Raw genomic sequence first — 27342 nt, forward strand, 5'->3', positions numbered from 1 at the left:
TACGCCTCTTGTCCTTGGGAGTATCAAAAGGCCTCTTTTGCAAGACACTTAATTCACGAGACTTTATACAATAGTGTATCGCATGACTATCTTTAACAACTCTTGAAGGAGCATTCAAGAGTCATCAGCTCTCAGGTGCAACAACAACTCGACCAGCAAGCTACGATGATGTACGTTGAGTGGGAGAAACTTGCATTAATGATTCATAGAGAGATGTAAGGGCAAACATCAATGCTTCATAGAGAGATGTAAAAGCGGTGGTAGCAACAGACATCAATGTTTTGTGGGGAATTATAAGAGTAGTGACAACAACAGACATCAATGCTTCGTAGGGATGTGTAAAAACTCTAATCCTCCTTAAAGCAATAAATTACAAGACTTGAGGATTCATATGTTTAGGTATCAGGATCATTACAGGGTTTTATCCATTATACTTTTTATTATTATTTCAATTAATTGTGTTATAGAATAATAACAACTATAATTTCTTTTTCAGCTGGATGACTCATCAAACGATGATGTGCAATAACAACAGAAATACCCACAACAACTTTTGAGAATCCACTGATTACCAAAAGTGTCAACATTTGGACATGTGCTACAAAAAGGAAAGAAATTGGTAAATTCTTTCATAGATCCAATGAATGTGTGAAAGAACAAATAGTTTGTACCTGAGAAGCGTCCTATAGACTTGCAATTAGTCGAGGATGACTCAAAGTTTTTATTATGGTACTGTGGTGCTTTAAGTAATGACATCAAACATGTCATCCTTGGGGGATCGAACGGAATGACAATTAATGTGAGCAATGGTTGGAAACACGATGTGCACTCGTCTTTTGTCTTCATTCGTATTGGATATTACTTTCAACTAATGACCTAACTAATTTGCGTACACAGCACATCAAAGCTTTCATGAGAATACTCCATAAATTTTTTTGAGATAGTAATTAGATGATTGTTTCGACTCAATTCATTACACATCTCTTATAGTGCTACAATAAGTTCAAACGTTTGGGTGCAAATATAGAGTGGCCCTCATTTTTCTTATATCAAATTAATGTTGTCTCACATATACAACCCAATGAATGCTTTCGACAATAGAGCAATGTCAATAAGGTGGTTTACAAACGTAAGTTGTTTAAGGTTTACGATTATTGCTAACTGTACTTATTTCTCTTTACTAGTTGGTAGGTATTCATTTCTCTCAACTTCAATGACCACGTTGGGTGTATGACTATGACTTCGCCGAATATACCACTAGTTTAGAGAGAATAAAGAAGTTGATAATATCATATATAACACTGACATACCTAATAAAGGCAAACAACTTTTATACATTAAAGGGAATCCAATCGCCAAGACTTAACCAACGTTACAATACAAGTGTGCTCGTGATGTGCCAAAACAAGATTTAGCAATTGAAGACTATAATGTTTTTTTGCTTATGTTTATAGAATACCTTACCCAAGATCGTCCATTTAACTTCACTTCCAAACATTCTAGAAGGCTAAAAAGGCATGTGGCCTTCAGTAAGTATTTAAGGTTTAAGATTTGTTTATTTGTTCATAGACTTGACTTAATTAGTCATATTTATTAGTTTCAATTAGATTGTCAAAATAAAAGTTTCAAGAAATTCACTTACGGCGTGGATAGGCATGCATATAAATTAGATTTCATTTTACTATTATTTCAGTGATGTATTTGCAATTTCTATTATAACTTCCTTTTGATTATTTTTTAACGCTTATTCACGAAATGAAATGAATTAAGAAAATATGTTAATACAAAATAAATAGTATGTGATACAATGAAATCTAATAAATACATAAAATGAACAATAATAAATAAATACCACGGTAATTATGCTCTGTTGTTTTGCACCACTATCATCGCATCCAGGTAAAAGCCTGAAAATAAAAAATTAATACATTAAAATTTAGATAAGACCCAATAGATAAATTAAACATGTAATATATATACACTTAAATTATAGTATCAAACAATAAAAAAAAATCAACTATGATAATCTGTTTGACCATATAGGTTGCACCGTGATTACAATGACCACGTCCTTATCATCTACTTGATCTACGAGATGAGCCAATCACTAGCACTGAAGCTGGACTCAAACAATTCAAGCGATTATGGTCTGATTGATGACATCGATTACAGTTTTATGGTCAGACTTTCTTTTCTTGTGAAGGTCTTCTTGCATGGCTGAAAGGATGACCGGACCATCATTGTTCCATCACTGGATGATAAATTACAGACATATTTGATGGTGTCCAAGTTGATTGATCACCTAGTAGATTAATCTCTTCTTTATACACCTCTTATAAAAAATTCATCGAGTAATATGCACTGACCATTAATAATTCCAGTATTGATGTTGTGCAGATTTAAAAACTAGAATCAAAATAGACAATTGTATGAATGTGAAGAATAAAAGTTTCTCTCTTTAGAACCTATTTGGAACACTGGAAAGGTGGAGTTGGAAGTCATCATGAAGTCTAACCAATTTATACATTGCAAAATTAAACCATTTGATAATCAATCCTAGTTTTTCTGCACTTTTGTTTATACCTTGAATAATCCAATTGAGAGAAGAAATTTTTGGCGAGAAATAATCAATATAGTAGGTGGGTAGCATAATGCTTCTCGGACTATCCTTAGAGACTTCAATGTTACTTATTTTCAATATGAAAAGACTAGTGGTGTGTGGTGCTAAAATCAGCATAAAGAAGACCTGATTATGATGTGTTATGAAGCTAATCTGGATGACTTAAACTTCAGTGGAAATTTATACACATGAAGTAACAAAAGTGAAGGTACAAGGAGAATATGTTGCAAGCTTAATAGGGTCTTGATTTATGACATTTGGTTGAACTTTTTCCCTCATTCATTTGTTGTCTTTGGAGTCCCCTTTATTTTCAATCATTGCCCTAGCATTGTGTCTTTTGGAGAACAAGAAAGGCAGTGGAGAATCCCTTTTAGTATTTTTAATATGTGCGCTAATCATGATAGCTTTCTTCCTCTTGTTGATAGGATATGGAAAATGGATTATGAAGGATCCCCCGTGTTTAAGCTTGTTACTAAACTCAAAACCCTCAAGGTAAAGTTTAAAGCTCTCAATAGGAAAGAATTTTGGAATATCTCAAAAAGAGCTAAGAAAGCTAGGGATGGTTTCCTTGGATCGAGAATGAGAACCTTTTGTTAGAAGAGAAACCTTACCTTGAAGACTACATAAAACTTCAAAAAGTGGAGGACTCATTATTCAAACAAAATTCTAGAATCAAATGGTTGAAAGAAGGTGATGGTAATACAAGTTACTTCCATAAATGTGTCAATGGGAGGACGAATAGAAATAGAATTTCAAAATTAAAGCTAACGGATGGTTCCTTTATGGAGGATTATGAAAGTATCAAGAATGGCCTTTTTTATTTTTTTAAGAACCTTTTTCATGTCAATCATAGTCTTTGGAATGGAGAAGTGATTAAGAATATATTGACCAAAAGGATTTCTCAACATGCGATTACCAAGATGGTGGAGGAAATAACGAGAGCAGAAATTAAAGCTACTGTGTTTAGTTTGGCCAATGATAAGGCACCTGGTTTGGATGGTTATGGAACTTTGTTTTTCAAAAAGGTTTGGAATATTGTTGGCAATGATGTGATGGATGTTATTCAAAGTTTTTAGTTTAGGGGACCTCTTCAAAGAAATTAACTGTAGTATCATAGTCATTGTTTCGAAATGTGCTAACCCACTCTTTTGTAATAACTAGGCCTATTTATTGTTGTAAAACAATTTACAAATGCATTACAAAGATCTTGGTTAATAGGATCAAAGATGTCCTTCCTAATATAATTAACAAAGTTCAAGCTGCTTTTGTAAGAGGGTAAAGAACAGGGGACAACATTCCTCTTTGTCAACATTTTCTCTACAACTATCATAAGAAAGCCAATAAAGGGAATTGTACAATGAAGATTGACCTAATGAAGGCTTATGAATCGGTTAGATGGGATTTTATTTCTTATGTTTTGAAGGTTTTCGACTTTCCAATCATAATGGTGAAGTGGATTCTCTCATGCATTTTTTTCCCCTAAATACTCCATTACATTGGTTCCCTCCCTATTAGATACCGTAGGGTTCCATTGATTACCATAAAATAGAGCTATGAAGATTGCAAACCTCTAATGGAGAAAACCATTGGAAAAATTAAATCTTGGAGAAGTAGATTCCTTTCTCATGTTGGTAGAATTGTTCTCATCAAGTCCATCCTCTTTCTCAACATCCAAGTGTATTGATTGTCTATTTTCATCCTTCTGGTAAAAGTTCATAAGGAGATTGAGAACATCACTAAAGTCTTCCTATGGTCGAGGATTAACCTTGAAAAAACCAAATCAAAAGTGGCTTGGAGGGACATTTGTATGTCATTGAATGAAGGAGTGTTGGGAATTATCAACACCAAAGAGTGGAACAAAGCAACAATGGTAAGACATCTTTGGAATATTGCCAGTAGAATAGAAGATTCCATTTGGGTCCAATGGGTAATAAGGCGTTATCTTAGATACAACTCCTTATGGGCAATTAAGGTCCCTCAAGATTGTCCTTGGATATGGAGAAGTATTCTAAATCTTAGGAAAGACATACAAAAACATATTCTCCTTGATAATAGGAATGGAGAGGGTACATATCTTTGGTTTGACAATTGACACAATTTTGGCCCCCTTGTGAAAAGTATGAGACTAGAATCATCTATGATTCCAAATTGAAGAAAAATGCTAAGATTAGTGATATTATAAGGGAGGGAAGATGGCATTGGCCGGTGGCAAACACAAGGATTGACGGAAATAAAGAATAACATAACCTTCAATCAAAGGGAGGGTCGTGACGTAGAAAAGTGGAGTGTAAATAATTTGAAGAAACTTTCTATAAATTCTATCTGGAACACATTGAAAAGTAGAAATCCAAAAGTTTTATGGAGCAATCTTGTTTAGCCTAAAAACTTCATTCCAAAACACTTATTTATCCTTTGGTTTGCAACAAAAGATAGACTTTATACAAAAGATAAATTGGCTACTTTCAGCAAACTATCGTCCTGGCTTGTAAATTTTGTGATAGGCCTACGAAATCCATTGACCACCTCTTCTTCTCTTGTCAAGTAACAGGTAATATATGGAAAGAAGTCTTTAGCTAGAGTTGTCTTTATTATTCTAGAATGGCCTGGAAAGATTATGTTTTGTGGATGGCGGCTAACTAAAATTCTAATAGCGTAATGCACAGAATGGCAAAGCTAAGCCTTGGTGCCACCATCTATTTTATTTGGGTGGAAAGGAACAAAAAGGTGTTCTCCAATGAATGAATAAAATGAAAACCTTTTGATAATCAAAAGGATCAGAATATTCATCAGAGAAAGAGCTATGGATTTTAGGAAGATCCAACCTAAGAATGGAGATGACGCAATTGTTCAAAATTGGGGTTAGGTTTGCCATAATGCATCTTTGCAAGGAGAAATTGAGAACTCCTGCTGCTTGGTTGACTTTTATTTTCCTAACATGTGCTCTTGTTTTGCAGGTTTTAGCAATTGTTTCCAGAAACGTAATTTCCAGAAGAACTCTTGCATAATGCATGAAAGAATGAATCCCTAGTTCTCCTATGAAGATGGTTTCCTTGGCTTGCTTGATTTCTTAGGTTGCTGGTTGGATAAAGGCATCACAAATTTCATGAAGACCAATCTCTTATCTGGAATAATAGTTCAGGATCCTTGGTTCTCGTCCGTTGGTGGTCTGAAAAGAATTCTTTCTCCTCCAAGAAATCTTCTTAGGTGCGACACTGAGATGCTTGTTACTTTGGGTTGGAATTTGTGGAGACAATGTTGTGGCAACTTTTGGTTTGGTCATTTTGATTTCAAAGGTCCAGTTCTCCCTCTATCTGCTTCGTCTTTCAACTCTTGGCTTTTGAAGCAGTCTTATTTTGTGCTTTTAGAAGTTAAAAGAGTCTTCATGTCTATGAAGAGGAAGCGGATAGTTTCTTCATGGAATTAATTTCAAGGACGTGTTGTAGTCCCCTGTATCTCCGCTCAGGCCATATGTGTTTCCCTTCAGGCAACGATTTTTGTTCTTTGGGCTAGCAGGATGGAATCTCTTTGGATAGGCTTAACACATCTCGCCTTATTCAAGATATTAAGGATTGCACAGCTCTCATATTCTCCTCATATTAGATTGTTACAAGATTCCTTTCTCAGGCTTGGTACTACTCTCTACTGGATTTTGGTCTGTAGGGTGGATCATGTGGGCTTGTAAGGCAAAAGTTGGTATTTAGAAATTTAGAGCGTTATTTATCTTGGGTTATTATGTTCCTGCTCAAGTTTTATCATTGGAGGAACTTAGATACACTCTCAAGAATAGGTGGCTACGTTTTCCTTTTCTACCGGTTGGGCTGGTTAGTCCCCCATGTTTTCGAGGCTTGTCCTTTGTTTCGTTCTTGTATAGAATTTTTTCTTTGTGAGTTGTCATGGGTCATTTTATCGTCTGAATGAGCTTGGGTTGTTCCTTCTGTGCCCTTTGGCCGACTTCTTTTTGTTCTTTAATGCAAACTTAACCCAAAAAAAAAAAACTTTCCAACCCTAATTTTGTTAAAGTCCCCCAACTTTCCATCTAAATAAAATAAATGAAACAGAAAGTAAGATTTTAAATTGCTAAATTAATAATAAAATATGAACTATATATCTTTTGTATACGTAGCACAAGATTACATCAAACAAATAAGGTGGTACTGCATTATTTCCAAAGACATTTTAACTAATTTTAACTTATCAAATTTCACTACTTTATCTTCAAAAATAAAAAACTTATAACAAGACAACTTAATAGACTTTAATCCACTTGATTAGGATGAAATCATGATAGATGAGCATAAAAGCAAATCTCCCATTATTTATTTAATAAAATTATCTGCACACTTTTATATATACAATCGGGCATACAGATTATGTCATTATATGTTTAAGTTATTTTGATTTTAAGGAAAAAATAACACCCAATACATCATTTATATAGCTAATTATATATTCAAAAGTGTATACACATAACATTACTTTTTTTTCATTTGCAATGAAGGAGCAAGCTTTATCAAGTCTCTTATTAAACTATTTCTATCAGAAATTTGAATCTCAGATCAGTAAAGTGCAGTTATTCCTTCAATATCTATAAATAGATCAACTCCACTTCTTCAACTAAAATGAATTATGGTCAGAGAGACAACACAATCAAAGGAAACAATAACACGCACTAACAAAAACATGTTGCGGCAATTTGGTGTTTCAACTTAATAACCCAAAGAACAATTCAATTTCATATGTTCTTTTAAGTCTTATTAAAATGAAATGTTCTTTGCTTTGTTTTACATATGTATACACTACTGATTTTCAAAAGAAAAACTTGAAGCAGTTCCATCCCAAATGTTTTCCCACACCTTTATATTTACTCATTTAATAAAACATAAGCATATTCATTAGAAAAAAGATAAAGCAGACTGCTTCATTTTCTGTGTCATATCCTTATGCACAAAATATTATCTTGAAATCATATAAACATTATCTCAGGTATCAGAGCTGGCTTTGATCATTTGTGGACCTAACTAAAGATATACAGAAGTTAAGGACAATGCCAAGCCCATATATAATTAACTTGCACATTAAACTCATAATTTTATTCAAACTAACAGAGATGATAAGTTACAGCTAGGACTGTAAAGCTAAATTTTAAAGCTATTTTGCAGAGATCCTTCTTGCTGTATGATAGGGATCTGGAGTAAGCGGAGGCTGCTTACATCGCTCAACCCTGTCCCAACTACAAATCTTCACAAGACTACTGTTTAATTGTTAAGTTCCCTGTGATATTGGTACTGTAAATGTAACTTTGTATGAAACAATATTGAAGATAATACTATTTGTATTGATCATGTTGTATAAATAAAGATGTAGCATCGAGCTTGAGCACTTATCATATGAAATTCAGAACAAAAGAGTAATTATACCAGAAACTCAACTCATAACTGGTGCCATTTGCATCTTGTTTACAAACCAAAAGCATAAAAGACAAATTAAAACCAACAAGAACAACCAAAAACCATTTCCAGCTTTCGAGAGGCTGGTTCTCTCCTCAATCTTCTCTTTCTCTGAAATCACCTCCTCTTCCCTCATACTCTCCAGGCTCTTTATCTTTTCTTTCTCCTCACTGTTGCTCCTCCAGTCTTGATTCGCCAGCTCATCAGCCAATATAACCATGGCTCCTTTTTTCTACATATCCCTCTTTTCTTGTTGATGTGCTGCAGATTGTGTTATTTCTGAATTGCTGTCACCTGCAGGCTTTTTATCATGCTCTGCTATTTGTATCATTTCTGAAATGTTGCCATTTGTTGAATCCACACCTTTGCCACCTGCACTTCCATTGCTAGAGTTATTTAGCATTTTCACAGCCTGTACATTTGGATTGATGTTTTTGCTTCTTCTTATTTTTTTTACGTATACCCGAGCTCTAACATTACCCCGCCCATCCAAAGGCACCTTGTCCTTAAGGTGTAAGTGGGGAAAGGTCTGTATTAAGTTCTTGTACATTTCCCATGAATTCTCATGGTCTGGTAGGTTGTGCCATTTAATGAGTAGCTCCAAATCCCCCTGCTGTGAATATCTGAAATTTAAAACTTCTTCAGGCTAGACCTCCAGCTCGCCTTCTTCATTTAAGCAGTGTGGAAGGGGTTGACTTAGCACTGACGGTCCTACTCGCCTCTTCAGCTGTGATACGTGAAATACAGGATGGATTTTTGCTGTCTCAGGAAGTTTTAATTTGTAAGCAACTGATCCAATTCTTTCTTCAATCTAAAAAGGTCCATATAAGTGAGGACTCAATTTTTCGTTCAGTTTCCTAGCTAAGGATCGAAACCTATACGGTTGTAGCTTCAAAAAGACTTGATCACCTACTGAAAATTCTAATTCTCTTATGTTCTTGTCTGCTATTTTTTTCATTCTTTCTTGGGTAGCATGCAGGTTCCTCTTTAGTCTATCCAAGATTTCATTCCGCTGTTTAATCATTGCATCTACGTCATCTATTTTCGAAGGCTCATCTACCAGCCTCAGAAGTGACGGGGGATCCCTATCGTAAACCCCTTTAAATGGTGTCATACCTATCGAAGTGTTAAATGTGGTGTTGAACCAATATTCGGCCCATGGTAACTAATTCAGCCATGTGCGTTGTTGATCAAAACAAAAACATCTAAGATAAGTCTCGAGACCCTAGTTTACTACCTTGGTTTGCCCGTCGGTGTGAGGGTGGTAGGTCGAGCTAAATTTAAATGTTGTTCCTGACGCTTTAAACATTTCAAACCAAAAACTACTCATAAAAACAATCTGAAACAATAGTGCGGGGAAACCCATGAAGCCGAACAATTTCCCTAATAAAGATACCCGCGATATCTCTTATTGTGTAAGGGTGGTGTACAACCATAAAATGTCCGTATTTGGTTAATCTATCAACCACTACGAGTATAATGTCAAAGCCTTTCACCTTCGATAACCCCGTTATGAAATCCATAGATACGTCTTCCCAAATTTTGGAAGGAATGGGAAGAGGCTGAAGAAGTCCTACAGGGGAAATGGCCTCATACTTGGCTTGCTGACACACTTCACATTCGGCTACAAATTGTTTGATATCGTTCTTCATTCCCTACCAATAGAGTACTGTAGATATTCTTTTGTATGTTCTAAGGAAACCAGAATGCCCTCCCATAGGAGAAGAGTGAAATTCAGCTAAGAAAATTGGAACCAACCTAGACCCATGCGACACTACCATTTTGCTTTGGTACATCAAGCTCTCATTCTTCAAACTATAACCTCCTTGTGAATTAGAGCCCTTCAATAAATCTTGAATAATCTGTCGAAGCTTATCATCTCTGAGTGTTTCCTTTTGTATGACATTCATACCAACAGGAATCTGAACAGAAATAGTTTTTAATTCCCCATCATTTCCTAGTTTCCTTGATAGAGCATCCGCTGCTTTGTTCTCGCACCCTGGCCTATACACAATGTCGAAGTCAAATCCAAGCATTTTTACTAGCCATTTCTGCTATTCATGCCCCACAATTTTCTGTTCAGTCAAGAACTTGAAACTTCTTTAGTCAGTTCTCACCTGGAAATGTTGCCCTAACAAATAATGACCCCACTTTTGAAAAGCCATAACAATCGCCATTAGTTCACGTTCATAGACTGATTTTCCTTTGTTTTGGGGTGACAACGCCTTGCTCAAAAATGCAATTGGTCTTCCGAACTACATAAGAACTGCTCCTAGCCCTGACCCAGATGCATAAGTTTCAACAATGAACTCTTTAGTGAAGTCGGGCATTGCTAACATCGGTACCGTCACCATGGCCTTCTTAAGGGCTTCGAAAGCTACCTATGCTTCATCGCTCCACTTGAAAGAATTTTTCTTTAATAAATTAGTTAAAGGTTCGGCGATTTTTCCATATCCACGAACAAACCTTTTGTAATATCCAGTTAATCCCAAAAAACCTCTCAAATCCCGTAAGTCACGGGGTGTTGGCCAATTTTGCATATCGCTAATTTTTTTAGGGTCAGCTTCAACTCCTTCTCGTGACACAACGTGGCCTAAGTAATTTATTTTGTCCCTGCCAAACTAACACTTCTTTTTGTTAATTACAAGTTGATGATTTCTTAACACACCAAATACCTCTCTAAGATGTTAGCAGTGATCGTTGAGTCTTTTACTATAAAATAAAATGTCATCAAAAAAAACCAATACAAATTTTCAAAGATAAGGACGAAATATATCATTCATCAAGCCTTGAAATGTCGCTGGTGCATTCGATAACCCGAAGGGCATCACAAGAAATTCGTAATGGCCATCGTGCATACGAAAAGTCGTTTTCTTTACATCTGACTCCTTCACTTTTATTTGGTGGTACCCCAATCGAAGGTCTACTTTACTGAAAATCAAAGCTCCTACTAGCTCATCAAGAAGTTCATCTATCGCTGGAATCAAGAATTTATCAAGTATGGTTATCCGGTTTAGCGCTCTGTAATCCACGCAAAATCTTCATCCTCCATCCTTTTTCCTTACTAGTAACACGAGGCTTGAGTAAGGGCTTACGCTAGATCATATTATTCCAGCCATTAACATCTCCCTCATAATTCTTTCAATCTCGTTCTTCTGAAAATACGGATAACGGTATGGTCTCAGGTTTGACGGTTGCGCTCTTTCTACCAAGCGAATGGCATGGTCCCTTTCCCTTTTTAGAGGCAGTCCGTGGGGCTCCCTGAATAAGCCCTCAAATTCATTTAGCAAAGGCACTAAGGCAGGAAGGATTTCGTCAACTTCAGCCTCACAAGTGTTAAGTTCTTCTCCTGATTTTAGGCAAAACCCATGACCCCTATTCATGACAATTTTCAATAGCGTACTTACAAAAGACTCCAATTTAGACAACAAAACATCCCCTTCCAATTCCACTTCTCGTCCCTTCTATTTGAATCTCATGGTTTGCTTACCCTAATTTGATTTCACCTCTCCGAGTCGACTGAGCCAATTAATTCCAAGTATCATGTCCACTCCTCCCAATTTGAAAGGAATGAAATCCTGAACTATTCAAACTCCCTGAACTATCAACTCAACATCCTTGCACCTCCCAATCCCTGACATTTTTCTGTTATCCCCTAACAATACTGTGAATTTTGCAAGCTTAATAGGGATTTGTAATTCAGTCACCATTTTATCTGAAATAAAGTTGTGTGCCGCACCACTGTTCAATAACACCAGCACCTGTTTTCCTCTCACAGTTACAGCGAATTTCATTTTTTTTGGGGAGTCAATTCCCACTGTGGAGCTAGAGTTTAAACTTGCTTCTAACTCTCTCTCTTCCATTACTTCTTTTTTTGTCCCTTCTTCATCATCTTTTTCAGAATCATCTTCGTAGGATACCATTACACGAAGTTGTCTGAATCGGCACTGGTGCCCTGACGTGTATTTTTCATCACATCTGAAACATAGCCCTTTTTTCTATCTTAGATCGATACTCTGCATCTGACAACCGATATGAGTTATATTCTCATCGTTGATTGGAAGTTGAAGCCATCGATTGGATTGGAGCTTTGGTCATCGATGTTGTGTTAGTGTAGGGAAAGACGTTCTCTGTTTTGTTTTAGCTAAATAGATGAAGGCTTAGTGTGGGATGGTTTGGACTAAGACTTGGATTCATGGATGGGTTAACTACAGGACGAGTGGGCTGGGTAGTGGATGTATAAGATAAGTTGGGATTATTGGAAGCATTAGGCCGTGAGTTTGGATAATGAACTGGGTAACTTATGGTAGATGTTGGGTTTGGGTTTGAGGTAAATGTGTGGCTGGTCAACGGTTAATGGGTTTTTGAGTAGAGTTTTCCAAATCGATTACTTGCCTTTTCTTCAATCACTGCATTTTTCTTTTCTATTTCCTACGCTCTTTCCATGGTCTCTTCCAATGTCGTTGGTAGAAATAAACGGACCTCCTCCTTAAGCTCTTCTGTTAGCCCACTTAAGAAAATTACCATCAAAGTGTTATCTAATAATTTCTCTACCTCCGCTGGTAATAACTCAAATCGACACCTATACTCTTTAACTGAATCGATAAGACGAATGGAAAATAGCTCCTCCTAGGCTAATCATTCATCATCTGATCGAAAGCGCTTAAGTGTCGCGCTTCGGAAGTCTCTCCAATTGCTAAATGGTTGCCTACGTCTCCTCCATCGAAACCAGTGAAAGGCTGATCCCTCCATACACACTTATACTGCTGCAAGTCTCTCCCGTTCTGTTATTCTGTTAACATCGAAGTAACGTTCAATCTTTTCTAGCCATTCCAAGGTTTTCTCCCCATCAAACAAGGGTAAATCTAGCCATTGAAATTGGACATCCCTTCTGGTCCCTCCCCGATAATTGTTGTTGTTTTTGTCATCTCTCGTGGCCTCTTCATCATCCCTCAATTCTTCCATTCTTGCTGACGAAGGTGTTGGCCTCTCTCCAATGGATGGGTTATGAAATGGAGATAGTTCTCTATCAATGAGCATTGTGTTTTGTTGAGTGGGCATCTGAGATGAAGAAGGTCCGACTCCTACAGGAGCTTTCCCTTTGTCACCCCCATTACTCCCAAGCATAGCTTCTTTCAAGTCCTGGAGGTATCCTTTCATGACCTCCACACTACTTTCCAATCCTTCCATCCTTACCCTATTTTCGTTCATTTTTGTTCCTATGTCTCTGTTCAGTTCTTCCAATCGCTTATCCACTTCGGACATCTTCTCTCTAACTTTTGTCATCTCCTTCTCTAATCCTTTTACTCGGCTTTCCATTCTCGTCATGCTCTGATACCAGATGATAGGGATTTGGAGTAAACGGAGGCTGCTTATATCGCTCAACCCTGTCCCAACTACAAATCTTCACAAGACTATTATTTAATTGTTAAGTTTTCAGTGATATTAGTACTGTAAATGTAACTTTGTATGAAACAATATTGAAGATAATACTATTTGTATTGATCATGTTATATAAATAAAGATGTAGCATCGAGCTTGAGCACTTATCATACGAAATTCAGAACAAAAGAGTAATTATACCAGAAACTCAACTCATAACTGGTGCCATTTGCATCTTGTTTACAAACCAAAAGCATAAAAGACAAATTAAAACCAACAAGAACAACCAAGAACCATTTCCAGTTTTCGAAAAGTTGGTTCTCTCAATTTTCTCTTTTCTCTGAAATCACCTCCTCTTCCCTCATACTCTCCAGGCTCTTTATCTTTTCTTTCTCCTCACTGTTGCTCCTCCAGTCTTGATTCGCCAGCTCATCAGCCAATATAATCGTGGCTCCCTCTTTTTTCTGCATATCCCTCTTTTCTTGCTGATGTGCTACAGATTGTGTTATTTCTGAATTGCTGCCCGCATGAATTGTTGTCACCTGCAGGCTTTCTATCATGTTTTGCTATTTGTCTCATTTCTGAAATGCTGCCACTTGTTGAATCCACACCTTTGCCACTTGTACTTCTATTGCTAAAGTTATTTAGCATTTTCACAGCCTGTACATTTGGATTGATGTTTTTGCTTCTTCTTATTTTCTTTACGTATACCCGAGCTCTAACACTGTATAAGTAGAAAAATAAGCCAAGTTGAACAATAATGACTTTATCTATAGGGGAAAATTTTAGAAATGTTCAAATGATTTCAACATAACCAGATTAATGATTTCATGAAATAGTTATAGATATTTATAGGATTGTGAGGGAGGTTTCTGTTAGGTCCAAAGTTTATGCAAGGAAGAGAATCAAGAGAGGAAATAACATGGAGACACTTGGCGGCAAATTAGAGAGAATAGTGAGCAACCAGCAAACTAAAGGTATAGCAACAGAGAGTAGACAGCAGGCTATGAAAGAGAAATAGTCCAGTGCGCACACAAAGGAGACACTACTGCAGAGCAACAGAGACAGGGGACTATTTGTACGTACATGACTAATGAGGTGGCAACTCAGGATTGGCCAAGCATTAATGAAAGAAGGGAAATTGATATAGACCTGGAAGGAGGAAAGAAAGGGGAGGAGAGCATTTGGAAGGAAAAATAGTATATGAGAGAGTTCCAGCCTCTCGAAAGTTGTAGGAACTAGGTGCAGAACATCAAGTCATTCAGGCTATTGTTTTGGCTATTTGATTAGTATTCACAAATAGTGATTTAGTTCTCATGTTATTTGTTATTTCATTGCTTTATTGTCAAAAGGGTGTAAAAGAACAGAAACTTTGTTTATCATTCCAAAATATTGAGTACAAAAATATCCGATTTACATTTCCAAAAAAATATCAAAATCATATTTGCACAACAAATATTATTCCATTGTGATTATCCTGCACGTATTGCTTTCGAAAGCTAAGTGAAATTGTCGTAGAAGTGTTGTGAGCTGGGAAATCTTATGGCCTTGTTCCAGATCTATAACAAACGTGGTATCAGAGCATGGCAACGAGAATGGAGACGCGAGTTGAAGCATTAGAGAAAGAGATGTCTGCAGTAAAAGAAAGAATGGATGGAACGAAAATGCATATAGGGGAGTTGAATTCTAAAATAGGAAACATGGGCTCTGATGTGGAGACTATTAAAGAGTACTTGAGAGATCTTAGAGAGACAACTTTTGGTAGAGATGGTGGAGATAAAGGCAAGGCAATAATGCATCCAGAAACCTCCCCCTCATACTCACCGTCGATGGGGGAACCATCTAGACCACCGTTAGGAACGACAGAAAAAGTTGTGGGAGAGGAAAGGATGAACCAAAACATGTCAGTAGGGTAAGAACAAATGAGAGGCAACAGAAGGGATCTACAATACCGACATTTGGACCTTCCGCTGTTTAATGGAGAAGGGGCCTTAGATTGGGTGTCAAGAGTGAAAGATACTTCAATGTGAATCGTTTAACTGAATAGGAACGTCTTACAGCTACTGGTGTCTATATGGAAGACGAAACACTCCACTAGTTGCAATGGAGGGAGAAACGCCAAGCGTTTGTTGGTTGGGACGACTTTAAGCAAGAGGTTCTACAACGATTCCCACCGCCAGATGAAAAGACACCCTAAGAGGAGTTATTCTCGCTGTATCAGATCGGAACTATCCGAGAATACCACTCCAAGTTTGAACTACATCATAGGGTTGTCTGAAGATACGTTGAAAGTAGTGTTTATGAACGAATTGATTAAGGAGGTTAGGGAAGAAGTGAAGTTGTTCAACCCGCACACTTTAGAGGAGATGATGGACAGAGCACGATAGGTAGAGAAGAAAAACGGCATCATCGACACCAAATATGTATTACGTCCAAGGCGAGCTTATCCTAAAAACATCGTTGGGTTGACTCGGCCTTCTTATGTAGCTCAATCCAACCCAGTCCCTTTAGCCACTAACAACCCAAATACTAGACCCCATTACACTACAGTAACCAGCCCAACCCTCATTTCCAATGTAGCCCAAACCCGAACACATACAAACCCAAATCAAAGCAACCAACCTGGATCCAATCGCCCCTCTTATGACCCACGTTCTTCTCTAACAAACAAATCATCCACTTTTAGAGCTCCAACGAGTTCTGGAGCATCAGCCTCATTTCCATGGCATAAAGGTAACTATCGATGCCTCACAGATGAAGAGTTTCGTGCTAAGGTTGAAAGAGGGCTTTGCTTCCGTTCCAAGTCATCGATGCCAATTTCGTCAACTTCGAATAATGATTTACAGTGAAGAAAAAGAACAGGAGGAGGGAATAGAAGCAGAAGAGGAAGAGAAGGAAGTTGAAGAGGAGGAGATGACCGTGAGCCTCAACATCAGTTCAGTTGTAGGTATTGGAAACCTGAAAACTTTAAAAATGATTGGTGAAATCAAAGGGAAAAAGGTGATTGTGCTAATCGATAGTGGGGCTACCCATAACTTTCTCTAAAAGAAAGTGGTGGATGAGCTGAAACTTCCAGTGAAAACTATCAATTTTGCTGTTGTGTTAGGAGATGATCGTAAAGTCCAAGGGAAAGGAAAATGTGAGAAGGTCACATTATGGATACAGAGGGTGCAGATTACACAGGATTTTCTCCCCTTTCAACTTAGAGGGGTGGATGTGATATTGGGTGTGGATTGGTTACACCGATTGGGTGAGGTCAAGACTAATTGGAGAGAGCAAACAATACGATATAATTGGGAAAGGAAAAGAATTGAATTAAAGGGAGAAGCATCTTTGATGATGAGGGAAACGTCTCTGCAATCATTGGTGAAATCAATCAGCCCTGAAGAAGAAGGATATTGGGTGAAGGGAGCTAAGAAGACGAACGAAAAGGATTCGGAAGTAGAGAAAATTTCACCTGTTGTGGAAGAAATACTCAGAGAATTTGAGAATTTATTTAGAGAACCAAAGGGCTTACCTCCCAAAAGACCCCAAGATCATGCAATTACATTGAAGGAAGGAGTTCAGCCCTCAAATTTGTGGCCATATAGATATCCTTACTTCCAGAAAAATGAGATTGAACGAATTGTGCAGGAGATGATGGCAGTAGGTATAATCCGCCCCAGTTTGAGTCCTTTTACGAGTCCCATTATTTTAGTGAAGAAAAAAGACGGAGGATGACAATTTTGTGTCGACTATCGAGCCTTAAATCGAGTAACCATTCCTAATAAATTTCCAATGCCAACGATTGACGAATTATTGGATGAATTAGTGAGGGCAACAGTCTTCAACAAGTTGGATCTTAAATCTGGGTACCACTAAATTCGTGTGAGGGAGGAAGATATAGAGAAAACAACTTTCCGAACACATGAGGGACATTACGAGTTTCTAGTAATGTCTTTCGGCCTAAGCAACGCTCCTGCCACCTTTCAGAACCTGATGAACACAATTTTTCGCCCTTATTTGAGAAAATTCGTTCTTGTATTTTTTGACGATATACTGATTTATAGTCGAGAGATTAAAGATCATTTGTGGCACTTACAAGTCGTGTTGAGTTTGCTCCGAGATCATCAGCTCGTCGTCAATAAAAAAAAATGTTTATTTGGATAGGAACGAATGGAACTAGGCCACATAGTATCCAAGAATGGGGTTGAAGCTGACGCACAGAAGATAAAGGATATGGAGAATTGGCCAAGACCAAAAGATATTAGAGATCTTAGAGGATTCCTCGGGTTGACGGGTTACTATCGTAAGTTTGTTCAAGGATATGGAAAGATCACCGAGCCATTAACCAACCTACTCAAGAAAAATGCCTTCTATTGGGGGGAAGACTCACAAAGAGCTTTTGAAGCTTTAAAAAGGGTCATGGTGACAGTGCCGATTCTAGCCATGCCAGATTTTACGAAAGAGTTTATAGTTGAAACGGATGCTTCAGGGGTGGATTTGGGAGCTGTATTGATGCAGGAAGGGAGACCAGTGGCGTTCTTGAGTAAAACACTTTCTCCACAGAATCGATGCAAGTCTATATATGAAAAGGAGTTGATGGCAATTGTGCTTGCGGTTTAGAAGTGGCGGCATTATTTATTAGGGAGGCATTTCAAGGTTCGTACGGATCAGCAAAGCTTGAAATTTTTGTTTGAACAGAAAGTATTAAACCATGATCAATAAAAATGGCTTGTCAAAATGTTGGGATTCGATTTCGAGATTGTGTATCACCCCGGATGTGAGAATAAGGCAGCTGACACATTGTCACGAAATCCAAAATTTGTGGAGGAATTACAAGCCTATTCGCCCCGGATGAAGTATGAGGCCACGTCACCAGTAGGGTTGTTACAGCCATTGCCCATTCCAAATCAAATATGGGAAGAATTATCAATGGATTTTATTTTGGGGCTACCAAAGGTAAAGGGAATCGATACAATTATGGTGGTAGTTGATCGGCTCTCTAAATATGGGCATTTCGTGACCTTGGGACACCCATTCACGGCTAAAGATGTGGCGGAGGTATTTATTAGGGAGATAGTACGTCTTCACGGGTTCCCGAAATCGATTGTAACTAATAGGGACAAGATCTTTATGAGTAGTTTTTGGAGAGAATTATTTAAGGCCGTAGGGACGACTCTTAAAGTTAGCTCGGCGTACCATCCTCAAACGGATGGACAAACGAAGGTCGTTAATAGAAGTATCGAGACTTATCTTCGATGCTTCTGCAGTGGACAGCCACGAGAATGGCTTAGATGGTTAACTTGGGCAAAATATTGGTATAACACCTCCTTCCATTGTTCAACCGGGATGACACCATTTAAAGCGGTATATGGGAAGGATCCCCCTCCAATTTTCAGATGGGTAGAAGAAGACTCAAGGATAGAAGGAGTAAATGCTCTTATCCGAGAAAGAAACTTAGTGCTAGATGAATTGAAACTCAATCTGCAGAAGGCATAGGAACGCATGAAGAGGATAGCAGACAAAGGTCGCAGAGAGGTAGAGTTTGATGAAGGAGATTGGGTCTTTTTGAAGCTTCAACCATATCGATTTCATTCATTGGCATCACGCTCGAATGAAAAACTAAGCCCCCGATTTTATGGTCCATTCGAGATTGAAGAGAAAATTGGTCAAGTTGCTTATAAATTGAAGCTTCCAACAACGGCTAAAATTCATTCTGTATTTCATGTGTCGCAGCTGAAAAAACAAATTGGGACTATAGCTCAGAGCCAACCTCTACCAGAAGGTTTATGTGAAGATGGAGAGCTAATGGTACAACCTGAATTAGTGAAAGACTTTTGATACTCTCCTCAAGGGAACCTGGAGTTATTAATCAAATGGAAGCACCTGCCAGATTTTGAATCATCATGGGAGCTATATGAGAATGTTAGGAGGCCTTTTCCCTACCTGCACCTTGAGGACAAGGTGCCTCTGGATGGGCGGGGTAATGTTAGGTCCAAAGTTTATGCAAGGAAGAGAATCAGGAGAGGAAATAACATGGAGACACCTGGCGGCAAATTAGAGAGAATAGTGGGCAACCAGCAGACTAAAGGTATAGAAACAGACAGCAGACAGCAGGCTATGAAAAGAGAAATAGTCCAGTGCGCACATAAAGGAGACACTACTGCAGAGCAACAGAGACAGGGGACCATTTGTACGTACATGACTGATGAGGTGGCAACTCAGGATTGGCCAAGCATTAATGAAAGAAGGGAAATTGAAATAGACCTGGAAGGGGGAAAGAAAGGGGAGGAGAGCATTTTGAAGGAAAAATAGTATATGGGAGAGTTTCAGCCTCTCGAAAGCTGGAGGAACTAAGTGCGGAATGTCAAGTCATTCAGGCTATTGTTTTGGCTATTTGATTAGTATTCACAAATAGTGATTTAGTTCTCATGTTATTTGTTATTTCACTGCTTTATTGTCAAAAGAGTGTAGAAGAACAGAAACTTTGTTTATCATTCCAAAATATTGAGTACAAAAATATCCGATTTACATTTCCAAAAAAATATCAAAATCATATTTGCACAACAAATATTATTCCATTGTGATTATCCTGCACGTATTGCTTGCAGAAGCTGAGTGAAGTTGTCGTAGAAGTGTTGTCAGCTGGGAAATCTTGTGGCCTTGTTCCAGATCTGTAACAGTTTCTAACAAACTTCTAAGCCATCAAAATATAAGCCAAATTTCAATAAAAACAAACTCCCATGCCTAAATAATTGCTCTTAGTTGGCAACAGCTTAAACCCCTATCTGCTCAAATTAAACTACCACTGATACTAGTATGCTGAAGCCAATGTTCCCTGATAAAAACTACCAGTACAGAATTTTTTATGCAAATTGGTTACGGTCACCCCACTCAAATTAAACCTAGGTCAGAGTAGGATTAAACCTTTGACATGAATTGGCAGCAGCAGACCGGCATAAAAAAAAAAATTGGTGATAAATATTCCTACAGGAGACAAAAAAAAAAAATTAATTAATAATTTTGTGGTCACAAAAGGGGAGGGTGTGGCTGGAGAATTCAAAATGATATCCCGTCATAGTTTCAAAAGAAATGCATAATTTAACAAGATTTAAGAACTGTTTTGAGACAATTAATTTATCACCCTCTCTATTCAAGTTATTTATTCCAATGTCAAAGGCTAAAAGCAATGAGCATAAATTTGATAAAAGCATGAAAAAGAACCATTTAACAGTCCATTATGTGATTAGTGGAATTGTACCTGTTGAATTATGTGCCAAGAAATAACCATGTAGAATGTGATAGTACGCGTGTGGAAAATATCCACTAGTTGACTAAGCTAGTTAATATCCATGGTCATTGCGGAAACAACCTGAGATCCTGACAGATGTTGAAAGCATAACAAGTTAAAACTCCCAAAAAGAAATGGTAAATAAATGGTTGCAAAAAGAATTAATGGTTCAAGCACCTCATGAAAGAATTATGAGAGTCTTGACAATATATCATTCACCAAAGGAACCACGGCTGCCAAAGCCTGCGTCGATTTCAAAATTTTCATATGCAGCATGGGCAAAAAATTTGTTTCTACTTTGTATGAAATCATAAGTTTCAGTAGCTAAAGACTTATGCCTATCTTTTTCTTTCGGTTCAATAATTTATTTTCGTGGTCCATTAGGAGTGCTTTTGATTATCTAGTTGATATAAGTAGGATTATTAGGTGGTGTGTTAGTTTACTGTTCATCACTAATATTTAATGCGATCGCCAAAGATACAGAAACTATAGTGTCAACACAGGTTGATCAGTTGACTTATCTGCTTGTGAGTATGTTCATGCTTGCTAGATACTTCAAATTCAACTGGGAAAATACAATCCTCCAGATGATAACTAGGGCTTCTTCATTCTTCCTTTCAGCTGGAAGAAAGAAAAGAATTTTTGAAACATGGACAGCCACTGTTTTACAGGACAAAACCATATTATTAACCTTTCCATGGAATTGTCTCAAACGACTTTCAAGACATTTATTGTTTTTTGATCAATCTCAATTAGCTGTGAGTTGTTGGCTGACTCTAAATATGTACTTAAGGCTGTTCAAAGTATAGTAACCTTTCTTTTCATTGTTCTTTTAGCTCAGATAATACAAATTCAGCTTAGTTTTTGTATTACCTTATACACTGTATAAATAAGCCAAAAGATAAATGTTTGCATTCAACATAAGCAGAAAGGAGAATTGATGAGTAAAAGAGAAAAGTTTTTTAAAGAAGTAGATTTTAATAAGTTTTGTCATGCATATAAAAGTTCCAGCACTTGCAAAGAAAAAAGATGATTACTTAATGCAGTTTTCAGATGTATAAAAAATGGTTTTCCATCCTCTGATATTTTATCCATTGTGGACACTTCTAAACAATTGTGTATATATAGTGGAAGAAAATGAAATTACTGCTTGCTCTTCATCCAGAGAACAAAAATGAAGAGAGAAGAGCATAATAGGAAGTGAGTGACAAGTTCCCCAATGGGTTGATGAAAGGGGCTCCCTTTCCTTTACCTTACCAGCGGAATTTCCCAACAATATAAAGGACAAGAAACAATTGCAAATAATTTAGGAAGTCTGATTTTACTGAATTTTTCTGTAACACTTTTTTTGAAGTTAAACCAGCATTTAAATGGCCAAAGAGAACCCCTCCAGATTGGAATGTTAAATTCAAAAAAGCACTTTGAAAACCAAGCTAAAGGTCAAAGAACTCTTTGCCTTAACCACTGGTTTGTAAAGCCCTCCAGACTGGAATGGTAAACCATGTGTGAATTCTATAAGAAAATAAATTAAGAGTGTAAGTGGGATAAACATAGAGAGCACTCTATAGTTTACTGTAATGAGAGTGAGTGGAGGAGAAAGTGTCCTTGAAAAGACAGAGATGATGTGACTGGTGCAACAATTAATGCATATAAAGAATTTTTAACTTTAGAGAGAGAAAATTTTGCAATTCTCAATGTGAAAACTTGCTGCCTAAATTGTTGTCTACCATTAACTGCCATTGTTTGGGTTTAAAAAGAATGTGGGCGTCTGCACCTAAAAAAAAATCATAATGGGCTATATCAACTTAAATATCTTTTAAAATAGTTTGATTACAATTTATGAGCAGCTAATGAAATAACTACTTTTTAACTTTCTATTTCACAGAGATTGGATTATAACAAATCAAAGGACCAAGGATTATGTCACCATTTTATTACAGAAAGTTGATACATAGCCTCAATTATATATTTTTGATAATTATTCCTGGTTTTTTCCACTAAAGCTATTTTAATTAGATCTATAATTTTTATTGTCAGTAGTTGAGAACAGCCAGTCGAATTTCAAAAATAAGGTAAGCAATAAATTAACCTCAAAGGGTTTACTTTGAAGTTGCTAAGCTACTTTTTATGATGAATTTACTGCTCTGTATTCACTGCTTCTAAGCATTAACTAACCATTCAAGAACTTTGAAATATCTTAAAAAGGTTTTCTGATGAGATTTAAATTATATTAACATCTTATCTGGTACCCTGCCAGAAACTTCAAATTTGGAGTGTCAAATGCGGTATAATATGAAAATCAATTATAATTTGTCTTCGTGTGTGTGGGTGAAAACTCTATGGTGCAGACTCTTAGCAGAGTTCTTTGTTTTTCAACAGTAACTCTTATTATACTTCGACTTATAATTGATCTACTTTTACTTCAAAAAATCTACGTGCACAAATTTTTTGAATTAAAAATACTGTGACATAAAAAAAAGTTTAAATACACAAAATAGTCGAATGTTGTTCACATGAGAAAATTCAAAAGCAACCATACCAGTACTAATGTAGTTAATCCCATCAGAATTTCATAGTTAACTGCTCGTTTGCGAGAGGGCACTAGGATAGATAACTTCCTGAGCAGTCTTCCTGTTGATTCACTAAAAGCTTTCCGAGCAGTATTCATGTTTATTCCCTAAAATAAAACAAGAAATCTTGATGATAAATTAAGGTGCAGGAACTGTAAAGTAATCCTCAAGAAGCATCCAATTAAAAAATAATTTTCTATTGATACCTTTTCTTGCAGAGAAAGATTAGGATGTGCAAAAATTAGTGGCACCCTTTAACTTGATAAAAGTGCCTAGAGCAATCTGACCCTAAGCACCATCATGAAAGTGTTAAGACGAATCTGAATCCAAGCACGAGCAAAAAATAAGTATCATGCCACTCAGAAACTTATCAGAGAAGACAATTAATTTCAGATGATGTTTTGTGTGATTAGTTTAATAGCAACATACTTTTTCCTACACATCCTAAACAATAAGGCATAAAATGAAGACAAGAGTACTAGTATATATTTACCAGCAGGATGTCATTCTGACGCTTATTTTCAAATGCCGAGGCAGAAAAAGCTCATAACTTTATGGCAGTGTGCAATAGCACTTCACATTAACTAAGAATCTGTATTCAACCTTGAGAGCATCTCTTTCACTACACCATTTGCTTTCTGCAGCTCCCCTTTCAAACAGAGTGAAGCTATTTGGGAGTAGCAAAAGTCAAAATCAAGAACTTGAGCTCTATTCCCCACATTATAGGAGTTCTCTACCATCTCCAAATCATTTTTTTCACTGGATGATGCACAAGCTTCACATTCATAAAGCCTGTTTGGTGTTTGAGATACAGAATCAGTACTAAACCTTCGAACAGGGAAATATATAGATCCAATTTCATCAAGGATAGAAATAGCTTCTCGTATACTCCCTTGCTCACATAAAGAGAAAAGAAATTTTAATACAGACTCTGACTCAACCTCGGAATCAACTCCATTTATTAGCTCCAGAACAGATTTTGACTGAAGCATTTCTCTCAAGATGCTTCTCGACTCTTCCATCCTTCCCTTGGTGGATAGTCCTCTTATCAAATACAAAAAACCCAAGAAATCAGGTAATGTACCTTGTCTCTTGAACTCAAAAAACTGTCCAAGAGCCCCTTCCATTTCACCCTTTAAGCAAAAGCCATTAATCACAGCACTAACAGTGAACTCATCAGGCTTAAGGCATCTTATTTCCAGATCGTGCAAAAATTTTGAGGCTTCCTCCATTCGACCAAGCTTGCAATAACCATCAATTAGCAAGTTATAAATGCGTGTACTAGGATTAAAGCCCTTGAGCACCAACCTCTCCAACAATTGCTTGGCATCTAACAAAAATCCTTCTTTACACAAACTGTCAATCAGTGTGATGTATGTGACTTCAGAGGGAGCCAAATCAATCTTTTCTAATGAATCAAATAGGCGAAATGCTTCAACAAGACATCCTTGGCGACACAAGGTCTTTATAAGTGAATTATAAGTTAAAATATTAAGAGCAGTCCCCCTATATGTCATAAAGGCACAAATATCTAAGGCCTTACTGAGATGCCCTTCTTTGCAGAGGCTAGCAACAATGAGTGAGTAATCAAATACATCCATATAGGGTAGATTACCTTCAGCTCCCATGACAAGTTTATATGCATCCAAGACTCTGCCATCCTTGATAAGTTCCTTGAGAACAGAAACAGAAAAGGTGACAGTTGAGGCATTATCTTTCCTCTTCTTGATAAACTGAAGGGCACTTTTCACATTATTTAGACACAAGTAATGTATTAGCATCTTGATTATGGAAGGTTCAACAGGGCCATATTCTTTGACTAATATATTTAACATAGGCCCAATCAGTGATCTTCTTCCATCAACAGTAAGCCCTTTCAATAGGGAACAGTAAGACTTGCTTGTTACAACTGAACCTTGTCGCCTCATTATCAACCAGACTCTAATTGCAGCCTCCGAATAACCTTTCTTGCATAAGAAAGATATTAGGGTACTATACATTACGTCACATAACCATGAACCCAAATTCTGAACCTTGTAAACTAAGTTAAGAACTCCATCCACGCCATCTTTAGTAAAAGCTGCCTCAAACAATGTCTTGAAGATACCTAAATCACAAACCAATCCTTTCTCATCAAGTTCAATTAAAAATTCAGTGGCAAAATCCACCATTCCCTTCCTGCATAGCCCATTAATAATACAGTTATAGCATGCTACAGAAGAATGTGATGTCCCTCTAAAGTCATCAAATATCTCAAGTGCCTCATCAATTCTCCCCAATTTACAATAGCCTTCAATCATTGTACAATAGGTAACAGAATTTGCAACCAAATCCATTTCTGGCATGGCATGGTAAACTGCATGAGCATCCTCCAGTGCACCTACCATAAACAGTGCTTTGATAAGTATGTTACACATGACAACATCCATCTGAATCCCCATTTCTTCCAATCTCTGCTTTGTTTCTATGATCCCTTTCATGTTGTCTTCTTTAATGTACCCATGTAGCAATGTACTGTACGTGACAACATCTCCAAGAATCCCTTTTGAGACCTCATCTGCCTCAGATGTCCTGCCAACTTTGCACAATCCATTCATAATAGTATTGTAAGTAACAATAGTTGGCTCAATCCCCTTCTTCTCCATCTCTTCCAGTAGATGAAAAGCATAATCCAGATCACCTTTCCTACAAACCCCATCAATTAAAGTTGCATAAATAAATTCATCCACTACAATTCCTAAATCTTCAACTTTCTTGAACACATTGAATGCTTCTTCCAATTTCCCTTTCTTGCAGAATCCCAAGATGATTGCAGTATAAGTAATTAAATTAGGTCTCAACCCATCTTTTATCATTTTGTTTAAAATCCCAACTGCCTTTTCCACATGTCCTTCTTTTGAAAACCCATCTATAAGTATAGTATAGCTAATAGCATCCATTTTAATTCCTTGATCTACCATTTTCCTATGTTTACGGAATGCCTTAAGCAGATTACCCTCCCTAAAGCACCCATAAATCCAACTACTGAAAAAAATAACATCAAATATCAAACCTTCATTTTCCATCCTACTAACCAAATCATTAACCTCATTAACTCTACCCAGCTTGCAAAGGGCACTTACAAGAGCAGTATAACTAACAACATTAGGCCTTAAAGCTCCTAAACCTGTAGCTTTCTCGAAAAACCCTATAGCAAATTCAGGTTTACCAATCTTACAAAACCCTGATATTACAGAACTACAAACAAAATTATCAAAAGGATATTTAACATTTTCATCAGCCATCAACTCTAACACCTCCACCGCTCTATTCATATTACCTGAAGAACTAAAGCTATATATCAACGAACAAAAAGTAAAAGAAGAAGGCAATGTACCATGATTCCTCAAGCAACTCTTCAAAACTAATAATGCTTTTTCTGGGTTGTTTCTTTTAATACAAAACCCTTGAATTAATAAATCAAACATGCGACTTTTGGGGGAAAATTGATTCTTTCTCATCTGGGCATTCATAAAATCCTCGGCTTCTTCAAATTTGTGCAATTTGAGGAGAGCCCAGGTGAAGATTGAGTGAGTTTGGGAATTACCCTTGATTTGTTCGGAATTCATTTGCGAAAAAAAGTATATGATTGAATTGAATCTGCGGGTTTGCGAGAGGAAGAGAAGGAATTTGTTGATTGACTTGAGACTGGGAGTATAACCTCTTTTGAGCAGAGTTTGAAGAGAAACTGATTTTGGAAGATTGTTATATGAATTCAAAAGAGTAGAAGAAGAGAAAGACCTAGAGAGAAACATTATAGGCAAGTTAATGGAGTGTTTCAAGGTTTTGGTGTAACTAAGAGTATGCCATGCATGATAAAGAGCTCTCAACTGTTGATTGTTGTAAGCTACGGCAATTTAACTGTGACTGATGAAAATCCCTTCTAGAGTGTGAGAGAAATAGTGGCCAAAAGTGTAGGAGAACATGATGAAACGCCATAGCTATTGCAGCGGGCTACTCCCTTATTTCTACATATCAAATTTAGACGGCTTTCGCAAAAATGAAAAAGAA

The 27342-nt window shown here is 37.1% G+C and overlaps 1 protein-coding gene across 12 annotated transcripts; it reads right to left on the reverse strand.

Moving 5' to 3' along the window:
• Window positions 1–1802: 1802 nt before the first annotated feature.
• Window positions 1803–27335, reverse strand: LOC123200938 (pentatricopeptide repeat-containing protein At5g57250, mitochondrial). 12 transcript variants are annotated; one of them, XM_044616337.1, is made up of 6 exons: window positions 23786–27335; window positions 23499–23612; window positions 23262–23399; window positions 20900–22234; window positions 20693–20811; window positions 1803–1907 (listed from the first exon to the last, which is right to left on the reverse strand). In XM_044616337.1, exon 1 carries the CDS (start codon window positions 27084–27086, stop codon window positions 23877–23879), a length of 3210 nt encoding a protein of 1069 aa, XP_044472272.1. In that variant the 5' UTR covers window positions 27087–27335; the 3' UTR covers window positions 1803–1907; window positions 20693–20811; window positions 20900–22234; window positions 23262–23399; window positions 23499–23612; window positions 23786–23876. The 12 variants fall into 12 exon arrangements, with proteins under 12 accessions (XP_044472272.1, XP_044472273.1, XP_044472270.1 ...); XM_044616335.1 differs by lacking the exon at window positions 1803–1907 and adding an exon at window positions 14013–14173; XM_044616339.1 differs by lacking the exon at window positions 1803–1907 and adding an exon at window positions 19903–20418 and having other exon boundaries at window positions 23499–23580.
• Window positions 27336–27342: the final 7 nt, after the last annotated feature.

This window comes from Mangifera indica, chromosome 17 (genome assembly GCF_011075055.1).
Source record: "Mangifera indica cultivar Alphonso chromosome 17, CATAS_Mindica_2.1, whole genome shotgun sequence".
Taxonomy (NCBI): Eukaryota; Viridiplantae; Streptophyta; class Magnoliopsida; order Sapindales; family Anacardiaceae; genus Mangifera; species Mangifera indica.